This window comes from Ovis canadensis, chromosome 11, assembly GCF_042477335.2.
Source record: "Ovis canadensis isolate MfBH-ARS-UI-01 breed Bighorn chromosome 11, ARS-UI_OviCan_v2, whole genome shotgun sequence".
Classification (NCBI taxonomy): domain Eukaryota; kingdom Metazoa; phylum Chordata; class Mammalia; order Artiodactyla; family Bovidae; genus Ovis; species Ovis canadensis.
Genome location: NC_091255.1, coordinates 38,140,565 through 38,157,631, shown reverse-complemented (window position 1 = coordinate 38,157,631; position 17,067 = coordinate 38,140,565). Strand labels below are relative to the sequence as shown.

Sequence of the window (17,067 nt, the reverse complement as noted above, 5' to 3'; positions counted from 1 at the left end):
ACCAGAAGGCGTGCACTCACACGCATACGCACACACACACCTTTTTTCCTCGTTCCTTCGCTCCTCTTTCCTTCCCTTCTAATCTCCTCTAATTTTTTTAAATATGAGGAAGACAGCCTTAGTGAAAACTGATGTTGGAGTTGCACCTTTCTGGGTTCAAGGGCAAATTCCTATCCCCACGGACCAGCTGTGAGATGCTGGGACGGCCACGCGGACGCCCTGGGACTCACTCTCCGCGTCTGTGAAATGGGCAGACCCCCGCACCTCCCCTAGTTTGGCGAGGAGCGAATGGGGGCACACAGGGAAGCCCGCTCGGCGCCCCACCCGCCCCGGCGCGCGCCGGCCCGCGGCCCAGGACCTTCCGGCGAGCGAGCGGGCGGGAGGGCGGGGCGGGAGGAGGGGCCAGAGGTGGACCGCACTGCCCGGTGGACCTGCGCTCCGCCCGGACCGATCTGTCCCGGCCCGGCCCGTCCCGTCCCGTCCGCCCGACCATGGCGCCGGCGGCGGGGCGCAGGGTGCGGGGCCTGTGGCGCGCCTGCAACTGGCTTATGGGCGCCTTCTTCGCGCTGGCGGCCTTTGTGCAGGTTAGCGCCCCGGGCCGGGCGGGAGCGGCGGGAGGGGAGCCCGGGCTCGGACTCCAGGCCGGTTGCGGTGTAGACCGACCGACCAGCGGGGTCGCAGAAGCCGGCCCGGTATGGGCAGGGCGGGAGTTAGGGTTGATGCTTGGGGAACCCCCACCCAGTCTGGGCTGAGACACAGATGCGGTCACATGACCCCGTTTGCTCACTGGCTGGAAGGAGCTGGTTTGGCGCGTGTCACTTTGCGGGGGACCTTTATAAAAAGGCAGCCCAGGGGCAAGGCTGTGCACAGCTCGGAGAGCAAGCAGAACAAAACCCCTCACAGCTACTTATCCTTTCAAGTAAGATCTGGGGCCCCCTCGCGATAGCTTTCCTCATTTCTTGAGACTGGAGGGCCGTTTAAACACCCATTCTGGGCTTGGCCCACACTTTGCAGAGCTTCTGTGCACTTCTTTACAAATAAGTGTGGCTGTGTGTTCAAACCAGGTGCTGGGGTCAGCCAGAAACACCCCCTACACACACACACACAGCCAGAAGCACCCCCTACACACCTACACACACAACCCCATCAACTAGTCTGTCTTACTCCTATTTATATCCTCCTGTTGGGCTTAGCAAATGGCTGACATGAATGAAGACCAGACCAAATACTGGAATAGAACTGTGACAGCCTGGGGCTAACGCTGCCGTTCTGGCCTTCTAGGTGAACGATCCGGATGCAGAGCTGTGGGTGGTGAGTATGGACTGCTCTCCCATACCTAAAAGAATCAGGGCACTGCAGGAAGCATGCAGTGTGGCTGTTTGCCTTCCTCCCTGCTTCCTGTACTTAAGAGCTTAGAAATCAAATCCTTAGTAAGCGCCTTTTCCTAAAATATTAGGAGGAAAAGTGAAAGTGTTTGTTATTCAAGCATATCTGACTCTTTGCCACCCTATAGACTGTAGGCCGCCAGTCTGGAATGGGTAGCCAGTGCCTTCTCTAGGGGATCTTCCTGACCCAGGGATCGAACCTGGGTCTCCTGCATTGTAGGCAGATTCTTTACCATCTGAGCCACCAGGGAAATGTGAAAACATTAGGAGGAGAAGGATCAAATTGAGAATTCAGAATTTTACAGAGATACAGGGGCCTTTCAGCTGTATTCCCTTTGAATAAAACAGGCCAACTGAGAACACTTTTCTGAAGACAGAGTAGACCTCTCAAGGCCATGTGAACCAATCCTCATGAATTTCTACCCAGAAACTCCAACAAACGTTGGACCAGAAAATGGCAGGCTTAAGGTTTGTGGTTCTGCTAATTCAGTGAGTTATATTCACAAAAAGTAATTAAAGCCCATTAAAACCTACAGTATATACTGAACTGATGCTCTGACTAAACCATTTAGAGGAGGGGGGATTTGTTCCACACTTTTTCTGAAATATCTGGATTTGGTTTCTTTTAATAGAGGCACCTAAGACTATACAATATCACAGATGAGATGATCTTAAGCTTTGGAATAATGTTGACTTTGTACAAGTAGCAACAAGTGAAAGCACTTGGAATGACAGTACATACAATATCACGTATAAATATAACCACATTCTTATATTCTTATTGTCCAGATTCTCAGGCCCCTGCATCAAATCAAACTGCCTCTTCCTCAGCACTCTGGTCCATGTCCTTAATTCCAAATGTTGTTTCTCCTGCAGTTCCAACTATCCAGCTTAATGGTGAATTTCCAAAAGACTCCTATATCTGTCTACCAGTACGTCACACTGGCTCCTCTAATACGCACAAGGTCCTTTTCAGCATCTTTCCTTCCAAAACCCACTCTTCCTCCTGACTCACCATTTCTGTTATCTGCAGAGTCATTCTGAGTCATCCTTGCTCAAAACCTCAGGCATCTCTAATATCTCTGTTTTCTTACCACTGTCTTTGAGATCCCCTCAGAAAACAAAATGAAGAACAATCCACCAAAAAGCAGTGTAGGTCTAATTGCTTATCTGTACAGTATCTGTACATTTTACCCTTTACATCATGCTTGGATGATGAAATATAAGCATCAACACCAGACCCCCACAGACATCCTCACTCACCTCCAGTTTAACCCCCCATTACCTCCCGTGTGGACTCTTATGGGTCCTTTCTAATTCTTTGAGCTGCCTCTGATCTCTTCCATTCCTATAATTCTTCCCACATATTGCTTCCTGATTCAGAAACTTTCGTCATTTCCCAAGATGTTTCAGTTGGCCCTCCACAGTATGGCCCTAACCTACCTTCCCAACTTGGTTTTGGAAGCCTAGTCCACCTATATTACTTCTGGGACTTGCCCTGAGAATTCCTGTGTCAGACTCTTATTCAGGTGTCCAGGTCTATCTCAAATGCCATCTCACCACAAAATCTCTCCACCTCTTTCCCATAAGTTCCAAGCATCCTTCCTTTGAACCTTCACTGTAGCACTGACTCATTCTGCTTTGCATTAGAGTTGGCTCTGTATATGCCATCTCCCAGGGGTCAGGGGCCAGTTCCCTCCTCTTGCTTGGCAACCTGGCATAGAGCTTTCCTATGGCAGTCCTTCCCAGACTGACTCTTAGAGTGAAGAATGAACACACAGATGAACTGATACTAGGTTACTGGGTCCTGGGGGCTTGTACTGTACCTGACTGTGATGTCCATGTTCCCTACCACAAATTGTTCATGGAGTATACTTATATCAGGATGCATACAGGAGCAAATAACTGAATATCTGACTAGCATCAGGTTATAAACATACAGACCATCTCATGAGAAGTCTAGAGGCAGCTGCTTAATGGTCAAGTGTCATCAAGGACCTGGGCTTGCTTTCTTGTTTCTCTGCCAATCCTCAATGGGTAGGTGATATATCCTCTCATGTTTACAAAATGGCTGCTGCAGCTCCAGACATCTCACCCCTAGACAAAAGCATCACAAGTAGGAAGAAACAAGGCAGGAGGCAAAACCAGTTTTCCTCCTGTGCTTTTTCTTCCTTTCATCAAGGAGCAAATGTTTCCCAAGAAGCTCCCCAGACAGGCGGCTATCCAGTTAGTACATATTACTACTAATAAGGCTTATGGTCTAGGATCCATCCTGCTTGGTCAGTACCCATGAATATTGAGTGTTAAGGGCTCTGCATATCAGCCTTGCCTCCAGAAGACTTTTCCGTACATTTCATTGCTGGGACGTGATGGCCCCTCACTGCTAAAAAGGATAAGAAAACAAATTGGCTTTTTTAGTTTTTACAGTGGCAGGGAGACAGGGGGAGCGTTGTTAGAAATGACTGTCATGGGTCTCAGTGGCTATATGTTCAATTAAACTAAATACAGTAAATAAATATTATAATACCCTTTAGTTTAAAAAATCCACCAACAAAAAGATAAAAGACCATTATATTTGGATTCTACTGAGTTCATTACTGAGTGCTTATACTATGCATTGTTTTTACTTGTGTACTAAAAACAATTACTTTCAGTCTCTCTGCATGTAAAAAAAAAAATCCTTAATCTCATTCAAAACAGAGATAAGCATTTAAATAAGGATTAACATGGCACAGCTACCATGGGAAACTATTACTTAAAGATTTGTCCTGTTCCTGTGTTTACAATACACTGAAATAAGAAGATCTTAGACCCTTTAATCACAGATATCTGTTATACTTAAATGCACATTTAAAAATCTCTGCCAAACACTTCTTATGGAGAGCACAGTTAAATATTGAATGATGTGTATGTGTTTAATTTCTGTCTGCCTGTCTGTCTCTGTCTCTCCCTCAGTTGCTAAGTCATGTAGTTTTTTACTGGGGGAACTAACTAACCCCTTACTGCTCTAAGTGTGGTCCTTGGAACAACAGCAGCAGTGTCCCCTGGGTAATTATTAGAAAAGCAGAATCTTGGGCCCTACCCTAGACCTCTGGAATCAGATCTGCATTTTAATCAGACCTCCAGATAATTCATATGCGCACTAATGTCTGGTCTAACCCTCAGCAGCATGGCTGTCCTTGCAAATGTCGGTACCGGCTGATATTCCAGTCATCACTGGGGACCCTTTGGGAAGGATGAACATGCTTAGTAATACAGATACCATCTCTCCCCACGGTCAAGACAGGTGTTTTCACAGTGACAGCAAATAACTTAAAATGTTGAGCCCTGACAATGTCCAGATAAACTAATGGTTTCTAACTAGGCATCACGATTGATGTGACTCACAGCTATGTTTCTGGGGAGGCCCCCATGCTTCTTATAAACCTCCCACCTCTGCTTGTCCTCTGCCCACGACACACAAGCAATAGGTTTTTCTAGAATCTGCCTGCTTGCTGTGAATGAGGCCTCTTCAGGGCCAGTCTTCACAACTCCAAACCAAGTTATCAGTTTCAGAAATGAAGAACCTGATCTTATTGGGCACATGTGATCCATACATGGTTAGTAAACTTTCTGTGGTCTCACTTGCAGAGATGGAATATGGGGCTGGATGGCGCATGGGTCTAGACCCAGCAGGGCCACGTAGCTAATTATGGCTTCTCAAGTCCTACTTTTCATAGAGCAATTTTTGAAAAGTAGAGGAAAGCCATTTAGGCATGGATGTTGCTTGGGAGAGATTAGGAGGTCACTGTGTCTTGAGATCAAAGCTCTGCTCACTGCTAGAGCTTGAAAATGAATAAGTCTTTCCTGGAAGAGCCTACGGTCGAGGAAGAAGGCAGGTAAAATGACACCCTGACACGGTAAGTGCTGTAAAAGCAGAGGTTACCACTTCCTTGGTTGTTACTAAAAGCTGGAGGTAAATCATGGCACATGGGACCACCACTGGGTTCGTCTTTCTTTACTCCCTAAACGTCTTGGAACATCTGTATTGGGCATCCTTCTTACCCCTGTAATTTCCTTTCTCCTTACAGGTTGTGTATACGATTCCTGCCACTCTGACACTGCTTGTTGGACTTAACCCTCTTGTCACAGGTTTGAACCTTGAATTCTCAGTGGTGATAGGGAACATCAGATTTCCTTTTAACGAGAGTCTGTCTGCCCAACCCCCAGTAAAAAACTGGAGCCCTCCATGTCTTTCTTCTTCCTTCTGATCCTAAGAGGAGGCGAATTTCAATCTAGATCATCCCCTTCCATCTTCAGGAAAACTTGATGTGGACGTGCCATACTAAGACAGGCTTTATGCACTCGGTCCCAGCATCTCTGATGCTGATGTGGAACAGCAGTTAGGCCGTGTAGCGGGAGAGAGAGGGGCTTCAGTCACTGCGCTTATTTCTTAAGCCACTAAGCTAATGGAAAATCAGCAAAATCAAACTGCTAACTTTGTTTCCATACTCAGTGGAGATCAATGTCTATTATGTGTCTACGCTATACAGATTGTTCTCGCAGTACCACTCTGGTTCATCATTTTCTGATTTTCAATTCATTCAAAATGAGTGAACTGCTATGTATCAGATACCTGTGTATCTCAATTGCTACTATTATATAGAAACTGTCTATAATGTCTGTAGCAAATCTCTGGATTTCTCATTAATACCTATTGCCCTCTCTAGTCTCCCCGTGTACCTTCACAGTGAAAGTGAAAATGAAGTCACTCAGTCGTGTCCAGCTCTTTGTGACCCCATGGAATGTAGCCTGCCAGGCTCCTCCATCTATGGTATTTTCTAGGCAAGAATACTGGAGTGGGTGGCCATTTCCTTCTCCAGGGGATCTTCCCGACCCAGGGATCGAACCTGGGTCTTCTGCATTGCAGGTAGATTCTTTACCGTCTGAGCTACCAGGGAATCCATCACAGTAACTCCAGCAATTTTCTGCACACTTTTATATATGTTTACTCTATCTAGACTGTAGGCCCCTTAAAAGCAGGATCATGTCTAACTCATGTACCCAACACTTGTTAAGTCAATGAATGGCTGTATAACACAGAGGCTTTATCATGTATTTGTTTCATAACTTATTGCTTGGACTCCTTACACATATATATCCCAAGTGAGAATACATACAAAACATTCACTTAAAATAGCTGGCTTGTATGGGCCACAGGTCACCAACCTCAGGCAGGGGCAAAACATAGCTGCTTCACCTTTTATGGCCCTAAAAATTCATTAAACCTAAGTTGGACAGTTTTATTCTATAAAAGTGTCTTATAGCAGAAAAAAAATTTTTTTACACTGTTTACTAACATGTTCTTATTAGTGGGGAATATCAGTCCTGCAGGTTATTCTTCACTTTCTTTAAATCAGCTTCTGCTAGTGGGGCTGGAAATTTCTCAGGGCCTTAGAATAAAGACGAATGATTCCCGCCCGGGTGGGGAAACTCCGTCGCCCAGATGTACAGGCTCCTTGTACAGGCCCGTAGGACTCTGTTTACATCTTTAAGGTGTATCCATTAGGGCTCCATTAGTTCCAAGCAAGGAAAAAATACTCAACTCAAACGGCCTATAAGCTGAAGCAAGATGTACTGGGGTCCTTTACTGAAAAGACTGGAGCGGTGCTGGCTTCAGGCACCGGTGGTGGCTCAGAACTTAAACTTCTCTGCAGTCTTAGTTCCACATCAGCTGCACTTGAGCCCTGGGCTCCACGTGGTGGCCCTGCCGCTCAAAGGTCACAGCTTCACCATGCTAGGTCCAACAGAATCTAGAATCCACTTCCCTGATCGCAAAAGCTCAGGATGGAGCTGGTGCTCCTGATTGGTTATCTGTTCATCCTGAGACAAATCACTGTCACCAAAGGGATGGAATACATTGACCTTGTTAGTGTCCAGTCGTCTGGGACACCGGGACATGTGTGGGAGCATGTGGGAAGGGTGGTTCCCCAGAGAAAAGACGGGTCGTCAGCGTCCGAATGGGAGACAACCAAAATAATACATGTCCACTTGTTTATAAATATCGTTTTCACTTGTTTTAACCTTTTGATTTAAGGACAAATCAACAACAGAAAAAACCCCCAGCCTTTTCTGTATGCTTTCCCTGAAGGCAGATGAAAAGCCAATACAAAGAAATCTTGTTTCTCTGGGGCGTGGTTCCATGATTGACAGCACCAGGATATCTGTTTTTAGGTAACTTTATTTGGAAGAGTGTGTCTGCAATACACATATGCCTTTGTGTCCTGTGGGCTATCAGCTTGGCATACAACCTCTTGCTTCATAAGAAACAGAACCTCTTGCATGAGGAGGAAGGCAGGTGAGTGAGTGGTGGTTTTCACTGTTCAGAGTGGGTGGGGAAGAACTGAGAAATCTGTCTTCACAACACCTTATCTTGGTGATCTAACTCCCCCAGTACCTCGAGGGGCAGGGAAGATATCTCCTTTACAAGCTAAAGAAACTGAGGCAGTGATGGAGCTGGAGCCAGGATTTAAACCCAGCACTGCCTACCACACTCTGTGATCGTTGCTACACATCACCTTATATTACCATCAGGCATTTGGACCTTGGCCCCCCTTGTGATGAGCAGTGATGCCATAGAGTAATGTTCAGTCCAGTCTAATGAGGTGAAAACTCCGTCAGCATCCGGGTTCAGTCCTGGTGCAAGACAAACTCTACTTACAAGTGTGACTGGCCGCCTCAGGGGGATCTCTGCCAGCCTTGCCCTTGTACATCTCCTGTCCTCTGCACCCGTCACCATCACTGGCTCTTGTTTTATCACCTCTCCCACTGCTTCCCACCCCTCCCCGCCCCCGCCACCAGCTTTTATCACCTTTTCCTCTGCTTCCCCCTACCCTTGACTCCCTGGCCTCACAAAGAGGCCTTTCCTTTCCTTTCTGTCCCACTGCTAACATCTGCCAACACCAAGATTGAGAGTCCTGTAGATTAAGTCCCACTGGTTTTGTGCTGCTGTTACATGCCCTAATCTTTGGAAACTAGATCAGGTTGGGGATGGGAATGCAGACCAGATGGTTTGAATCAACCTCCACCTACTTGAAGCCCACAAGATTCAGTGAAATCAAAGAGGGGTTTCCAAGTGGTGCTTGGCCAAATACGATTATCTTCTACTCTGTGTAGAAGATACGACCTTTTAACAAATATTTCTAGAAGCATATACCCACCCCCAAATCATTAGACTGACTCACTTGACAAATCACTCCTCTCCTCTAAGACATGACCTGATCCCCTACAATGTGTACTTGAATTACTGATTTGAGCTCAACCTGCCTAACACTGACCCCTCTAAAACAATATGAAGAGAGTGCCTGATCAAATCTGGGATTATCATCTTGACTGTAGTATTCTTCCCCATGAAGTAAGTGATTTATCTGTGGTTTTGTTTCGGTGGTTTCTCTAGTCATCTATAAATTGGGAAACAATCATGAAGTTCACATCTGCCTCATAAGATGAAATTTATTTTCATATAGGGCTTTAAAGGGTCTGACAAAAGTAATTTATGAGTCATGGCCAGACTTGAAAGTATTTTGTAGATGCTTGTATCTTGGAGCAAGTCATCAGACAATCAGCAGAATCAAGTGTCACTGTAGATGCTCTGTATCTTGGAGCAAGTCATCAGACAATCAGCAGAATCAAGTGTCAGGGAGAAAATGGAATGATATGCATCTCACAGCCTCTTCAAAAAAAATGAAATCTCTGCTATTTTTTAGGGAGCTGTTTGGTCTCGTGATCATCACAGCATGGCTGGGCCTGTGCCACAGCTCTTCAAAGTAAGTTTTCGACCCATCAGTTAAAATCAGATGTGCTCAAGTAGGTGAATGAGAATGTTGACACAAATGTAAACAGGAATCTTTTGAGAGAAATCTTCCCTTTCTGTAGGGGAAGCTAAGAGTAGTTGGCTGTGTTTCACGATCACTCGTACTTTTGTGAATACGACAATACACAGTTTTCTGTGTCATCTCGGAGCTGCCTGTCTGAGAGGGTGTCCCTCAGGGAGAAAGTGATCTCAAAAAGAAGCTCGGAGATAGAGGAAAAGTGAGTAGCAAATAAAATATAAAACTGGAGGTATATGTAAGTGCATATTAACTTTGTACAGCAGTAATAGAAAAATAAAAATACATGACAACTGAGCGTGTAAGTTGGAAGGGGAAAAAAATGGAGCTAAAGCAGTCTGGGGTCCTTGAATTATCTGGGAAGGGTAAAGTACTAACTTATATCAGACTCTGATAAGTTAAGGATTCATGTGGTAATAATCTAACAGAAAACCTTAGATTATTAGAAAAATAATTTAAAAAGATAATATTTTAAGAATCTTAGAAAAATAAGAGGAAGCCACTAAGAGAAAAGGAGTACAGAGGGCAGGAAAGGAGGAGAGAAAGACACAGAACAGGTGGGGAAATAGGAAGCAGATGTTAAGATAGAGAATTACATTAAAATATATGAGAAATTACATTAAATGTAAACAGTCCAATAAAGATTCAAACATTTCAAAATGGATAAAAAGATTAAAAACCGAACCAAACACTGCTGACAGAAGAGAACTCTTAAGTACACAGAATCAGAGAGATTGAAACTCAAAAGGTGGAAAAATCACATTATACAAACAACAACCAAATGAAAGCCTGTATAGACATTTCAATTTTTAAAAGTAGACTTTAAAATCAGCATTAGAGTAGAGGACTTTTTTTGGTAATGAAAAAAATTTTGTTTTTTTATTTTGAAATATCCAAACATATTCAAAAGCAGAGAGACTAATATAATGAATCAGATGTACTCATCACCCATTTTCAACATTTATTATATATCCAGTCTTGTATCATCTATCACTATCCTGATTATTTTGAAATAAATCTCAGACATCATATTGTTTTATGTTTTATGTGTTTCAGTATGTATCTCTAAAAGGTAAGCACTTAAAAAATAACCACTCTTACCATCATCACACACACAAAAATAAAACAGTAATTATTCAGTCTTGAGTTGTCCAGCCAATGTTTACATTTCCACAACTGTATGACAAATGCTTGTTCCTCTGTGCTCCATATTTCCTATAAACTGGTGGTAAGATCACAGGCGTAGACACAGGCTGGTCATTGTTGTTGCCTTCTCTTATCATCATCATCACCACCATCACCACCACCAAGCAAGACCACTTCATGGGTGGTGGTATGTACTTCCATCAAAATGTACATCACACCTAGAAGTTTCTCTGTAACGTTAGTATAAAATCTTGGTGACCACTGCCTAAATCCACTAATTTGAGTTGCAGAATGCTGATACTCTAATTGTATCATTTCTTTTCCTGGAAAACTTCTAAAACTTCTACTTATCAATTCTTTGACTACTCAGATACAAATCGTAAGAGGAGAAGGAGTTGATTCTTTAATTTCCCGTTTTTCAGAATAATGAGTTTTTCTTGCCTGGGCATCTTCCAAAAGTGACCAGTGAGTTTTATTTAACAGTACCATTATAAAGTCATAGATGTCAACATACTTGATGTTTTTTCAGTCCACAGCAGTTGCTTCAACTGTTCCATCTTTGATCAGTGGCACTTATTTACGTTGGCTCCAGAATTCTGTTTAATGTGATCCTAGTAAACTTTTAGTTTTTTTGGTCTTAGTAAATTTTGATTGCTTCCTTGCTTTCTGGTATGACAAAATGTTCCACGCTAAGGTGTACATTTTATGCCACAGACCTGGAATCAACCATTTCCTCCAAAAGCCTTCATTACTTTTGGTAGCTAACAGTATTTAGAGGTCACATTCTGGCTATAAATGGTGCTCACTGCTACTGGGTTGAGTTCATTCTTTTTAGTGGTTAGAACTAGGAAATTCACATATATGTACATATGTATGTGTGTGTATACACACACGTGTATTGTGTCATAAATGTATGTGCACACATATGCATGAGTATATAAAATATATATAAAGTATCTATACGTATATACATATTTACCTCAACATAACTCATCTGACTTATCCAACAATACAAACACAATCTCAGAATAACAATATAATTATGGAAAATAGGTACTTTGTGTTGTTGTTGTTAGGGAATATCTCTTTAAGGGATGTGCATTCAAATTACATGGAATAGTTACTCTATATGCTAATCTCACCAAGTGAATACATAGTTTATTTCATTTTGCTTTACATTTCTAGGGATACTTTATTTAAAATATATTGTTTTATAATTACATAAAATATCTATATGGTTCTACACATAGATCTACAAAACAGAGGACATTCAAAGGGCTCTAACTTCTCTATCCCCCAAACCTAACACCCCTCTTTTCTCTATAGGTAAAACTTTTTTCTACTTTGTGGTTTATCCTTCCGTGCTTTCTTAATGGAGAAAATACGCGCATTCACTGGTGCTCCTGCTTGTCTTAGATAAAGTGGAAGCACATTATACACAACTGAATTCTTCATTTTACCCTTACCACATCCTGGGGATCATTCTGTGGTATATGAAGACTTTCCTTATGTTGATATGTCCACAGTATATGCATCCAGCCCTCTACTGTTCAGACTGTATCCAATCGTTTGATATTAAAAACGGTACTAACAGAATGTATCGTCAAATTTCTGAAGTCTTACTAATTGGATAGTTGAGAAACATGTAGTAGCTTTCACCTGCATTTCTCTTACCAGGAGTAAACTTGAGCATATTTTTGTATGATTAAGAGCCATTTGCAGTTCTTTTTCTATACATGTTAGTTCATCTCTGAGAGATGCAGGTTTAACCAGTTTCTAACGCAGTTGGTCTTCTCTACTTTTAGAAGCTCTTTAGGGCTATTAACCCTCTGTGATATAAGATGAACATTCTTTTTTGCCTTTATTGTCCTTTTACTCTACTCATGCAAAGTATGCTTTGCCATGAAAAAATACTTTAATGTATCCAAATTGATCAATCCATTCCCTTACTGCTTCTGGATCTGGAGTCACAGGTAGGAGAACTTTCCGTCCTCTCAGGTTTTAAGTAACTTACCTAAGTTTTCTCCTAATACATGTATGGTTTCATTTCTACATTAAAGTCTTTGACCTGTTTAGAATTTATCCTAGTATAATGGCAAAAAGAATGGATGCAATATTATCTTCTTCCCCTTTGGCTCTCTGGTGATCTCAACACCACTTATTAATAAAAGGCATATATAATTAACATAGCCTCAAAATAGATAAAATAAGTACTGACAAGCCAAAAAAGAAAAACTGAAAAATTAACAATCATTTTTGGAGACTTTAATACACTTTTTTCAGTTACTAACAGAACAAGATTTAAAAAATCAAGAAAGATATAGAAGACTAGCTACACAATAAAAAAACTGACCTAATGGACATGGATAGCATACTAGCACCAGGAAGGGCAGAATTCACATTCTTTTCAAATAAACATTGAACATTTACAAAAAGACTTCATGTTGAGCATGAAATAAGTCCCAACAGATTTCAAAGAACTGTAACATGGAGCATGTTCTCTGACCACAGTGCAGTTAAGCTAGAAATCATTAACAAAAATAATAATTACATAACCACTGTATGTTTGGAAATCAGGAAATATACTTCCAAAGAACATCTGGAAGAAATCACAATGAAAATTAGAAAATATTTTCAACTAAATGATAAAGAGAACACTACATATTAAAATTTGTGGGATGGTGGCTAAAAAGCATGCTTATGGGGTAATTTATAATTTATGGCCTTAAATAGCTGTATTAGAAAAAAAAAAGGCTGAAAAATCAATGAGCTAAGCTTCCAAGAAGTTAAGGATTCTCCAGTTAAAGAATTAAGGAAAATAACAGTAAAATAAGCCCAAAGAAATAATGAGAAAATAAACACAAGAGCAGAAACCAATGAAATAAAAAAAAAAATCAACGTTTCATTCTCTGAAATGATTAATAATATTGATAAACCCTGGCAAGACTAAAAAGGTAAAAATAATTACAGCAAGGAAAAGAAGGCACAAAACATCAATAATCAGGAATGAAAAAGAAAGTTATTACCCATGCAACAGACATTGCAAAAATCGTAAGAGGAGATTATTAACAACTTTTTCCCAATAAATATGAAAATGTAGATAAAATGCATAAATTCACTGAAAAATACAATTTGTCAGAACTGACAAAGCAAGAAATACTCAGAATGGTCTCATAACTGTTAAAGAAATTGAGTAGGTAACTTTTCCTAAAAGAAAACTCTAAATGGCATAATTGCAGAATTCTACCTAATATTTAAAGAAGAAATAATGCCAACCTTCAACAAACTTCTTTCAGAGAACAGAGAAAAAAGAAGGAATATTTTCCAGTTTATTTGTTGAGGGCAGAATAATCTGGATACCAAAACTTGACAAGAATGTTACTCCTACCACCCAAAAAAAGGAAAGAAAAAAAGAAATTATACAGTGATCTCATTCACGACCACAGACGGAAAAACCCTAAACAAATTAGCAAATCAAGTCCTGCAATTCATGACCCAACCACTAAGTTGGTTTTTTTCTAGGAATACAGTTAGTTTAACATTTGAAAACCAACCAATGTTTTTCACCAGATTAATAGAAAGAAAAATATATCTATACAAAAAGAACATTTGATAAAATCCAATAACCACTTATAATAAAAACTCATAGAAAACAGACTTACCCTGACAAAGGGTTGTTGTTTAGTCACTAAGTCGTGTCTGGCACTTTGTGAACCCATGGACTGTAGTCTGCCAGGCTCCTCTGTCCATGGAACTTCCCAGGCAAGAATATTGGAGTGGGTTGCCGTTTCCTTCTCCAGGGGATCTTCTGGACCCAGGGATCAAACTCGTGTCTCCTGCATTGCAGGCAGATTATTTAGCACTGAGCTCCCTGCCACTGCTGCCACTTCTAACTATTGTTCTAGCTCTTGTCCTTGCCAGTACAATAAGGCAAGGAAAAGAAAGAAAAGGCCCAAGTATTGGAAGGGAAAAATTAAATTTTCCTTATTCACAGATGACATTAATTGCATATGTAGGAAATTTTTTTAAAAATCTAAAAAGTTCTTCAAATAGGTGAGTTTGGCATGATTGCTAGACACTATTTACTAAAATCTTATTTTTAATCAGCAATAACAAAATGATAAAAAGTTACCATTTATAATATCAAAATATCAACACCCCAGGACTAAATACAGCAGCTGCTGCTGCTGCTAAGTCGCTTCAGTCATGTCTGACTCTGTGTGACTCCACAGACGGCAGCCCACCAGGCTCCCCCATCCCTGGGATTCTCCAGGCAAGAACACTGGAGTGGGTTGCCATTTCCTTCTCCAGTGCATGAAAGTGAAAAGTGAAAGTGAAGTCACTCAGTCATGTCCGACCCTCAGCAACCCCATGGACTGCAGCCTTCCAGGCTGCTCCATCCATGGGATTTTCCAGGCAAGAGTACTGGAGTGGGGTGCCATTGCCTTCTCCAAAATAAGCAGAGATATGCGAAATTCCTACAAGCAAAACTATAAAAACTATAAAACATTATGGGAGAAATGAAAGATCTCAATATTAAAGAACACCTAAATGATTCTTTGGCAGTATACGATAAACCCATACTGGCAAAAGGATAAATGAATGAAAAAGAGAGTCTAGAAACAGTTCCATGTACATATAGACCGTTGACTTAGGACAATGGTAGCACTCTGGGGTAACCTTTTCAATAAATAGTGATGGATCAATTGAATATCAATATGGAAAAAGGAGAAACAACCCCTACAACTTTCATAAAAATCTATTCTAGGTAGATTACAGATCTAATGTAAAAATCAAAACGATGGAACTTTTAGAAAAGATAATTTAGTATCTTCAAAACCTTGAGAAAAAGTTTTCCTCAACAGGACACTAAAATCATTAGGTAAGGATCCATTTTAACATTGCTTAATCAATGATCTCAGTTCCTCACAACACATTATTGAGTGAGCGGGAAAAGCTATGTAGAATACATATTAAAAAAAACAAGGATGTGTAGTACAAACATATAAAGAACAACAAGTAAGAATTTTTAAAAAAGACTGTACAAAAATGCAGTGATGTTGTATTAAATTCAGTCTTCATATTTGTTACCAAACCAAATCGTAATTTTCATTGGGTTTTTGTTTCTAATCATTTTTGTGTGTCCGTAGGGCTCCAGGTGGTGGAAGAATTCAGCTGGCCATTGCTACCACGGTCGCTCTTCTCCCGTTTATCTCCTGGGTCTACATATATATAAACAAGGAGATGCGCTCTTCCTGGCCAGCTCATTGCAAGACGGTGATTTAAATGAAGAATCCTGTTCCTAAAATGAGAGTTCTTGATTTTGTATAAACATGGTTGTAACAAGCTGACTTCCTAGGAATTTATATCAATTGAGTTACTACTAGAGATGAATTTTTTTTTTTTTAATCCTAAGAACTTTGTATGCCTGCCTACAACACAGGACTGGATGGGACTAGTAAGAGAAGGGTCTGACGTTCTGTTTTATCATAGTGTAGTAGGAAAGTTAAGAAAGAGGAATTCCAACTCTGCTTCATCACTATCCATGTAACTTGGACAAATATATAAATCTACTTTAATTCTTTGGAATTAAAGAATTCCAAAGATAATTGAAATTCTCTCTTGGATAATTCTTTATCTATAAATACCAGCCCACATACTTATTTATATAACTGTGAAGATTAGAGTAGATAATATAAGAGCATTCCAAACATAAAGTCCTCTGCACAGGGTAACAGAGGAAAGCAGGGTTTGGATGATAGACAGGAGTTTAGGAGAGGGCTATGCCCTTGAACTAACATCATTAGACTGGACGGGTACCATGAATTAAATGAGGTGCCGTGAATTAAATGAGGACTTCGGGTGAACAAAGTGAACACCTATGTCTTGGAAAGAAAGGAAAGTTAGTTAAAGGAATTTGGGACCAAAAAGAAGCAGATAGGGAATATTAATTACCATATGATTGAAAAAGTAAGACCAAAATCTATACACATATCCTTAACGAATGTCAAAAGTAGCTCTGGAGAGATCATTTCAGAGTTGCACCATCTGGCAACCATAAGCCACATGCTGTATTGAGCACCTGAAATAAACTGAAGTTTTAATTTACAAACATCAATTATGACGAAACTGATACATGTATTTGGAACACTTGGTTTAAGCTTGTTTGGAACAACTGAAATATGTGAATCCACTTCTTCAACTGTAAATTTTGTACCTAAATACAGACCAAGTTTCCAATGAAAAGTTATTATCCAAATGGATGGATTATAAGCATAAAACACATGACATTTTAAACTTAGTATAAAAAGAATGTAAAATATTTTTATATTGATTACATGTTGAAATAACATTAGATATATTGGAATAAACAGTATTATGAAAATTAATTTTATGTTTCTGTGTACTTTTAAAAATGTGATTGCTAAAATATTTCAAATTACCAAGGTGGCTCACATGTTGTTTCTGTTGGCCAGTGCTGTTTTAAAGCACCTGGATGCAACTCTTAGTTGATGGCATCAAATTCTGCAGTTTGATGATACGCAGGCATCAAACTCTGTAGTCAAGACAGTTTCCTGAGATTTAGGAAATATTTGGCTCAAAAAGTATTAGCACCCACTATATGTCAGGAGAGTGAAAAGAGTCTGGTAGTTTGTCTCTTTATATAA

The 17,067-nt window shown here is 40.6% G+C and overlaps 1 protein-coding gene and 1 long non-coding RNA gene across 3 annotated transcripts; one reads left to right on the top strand and one right to left on the bottom strand.

The window, feature by feature from the left end:
- The first annotated feature begins 178 nt into the window (after nt 1-178).
- On the top strand, nt 179-16,788 carry TMEM220 (transmembrane protein 220). 2 transcript variants are annotated; one of them, XM_069603568.1, is made up of 6 exons: nt 179-584; nt 1,282-1,311; nt 5,456-5,516; nt 7,599-7,722; nt 9,131-9,190; nt 15,550-16,788. In XM_069603568.1, the coding sequence occupies exons 1-6, from the start codon at nt 492-494 to the stop codon at nt 15,683-15,685; spliced, it is 504 nt and encodes a 167-aa protein (XP_069459669.1). In that variant the 5' UTR covers nt 179-491; the 3' UTR covers nt 15,686-16,788. The 2 variants fall into 2 exon arrangements, with proteins under 2 accessions (XP_069459669.1, XP_069459670.1); XM_069603569.1 differs by lacking the exon at nt 9,131-9,190 and having other exon boundaries at nt 387-584.
- On the bottom strand, nt 12,653-14,852 carry LOC138447522 (uncharacterized). Its single transcript, XR_011259868.1, has 2 exons — nt 14,062-14,852; nt 12,653-13,783 (listed from the first exon to the last, which is right to left on the bottom strand). It is a non-coding gene; the product is annotated as an uncharacterized lncRNA (long non-coding RNA).
- Nucleotides 16,789-17,067: the final 279 nt, after the last annotated feature.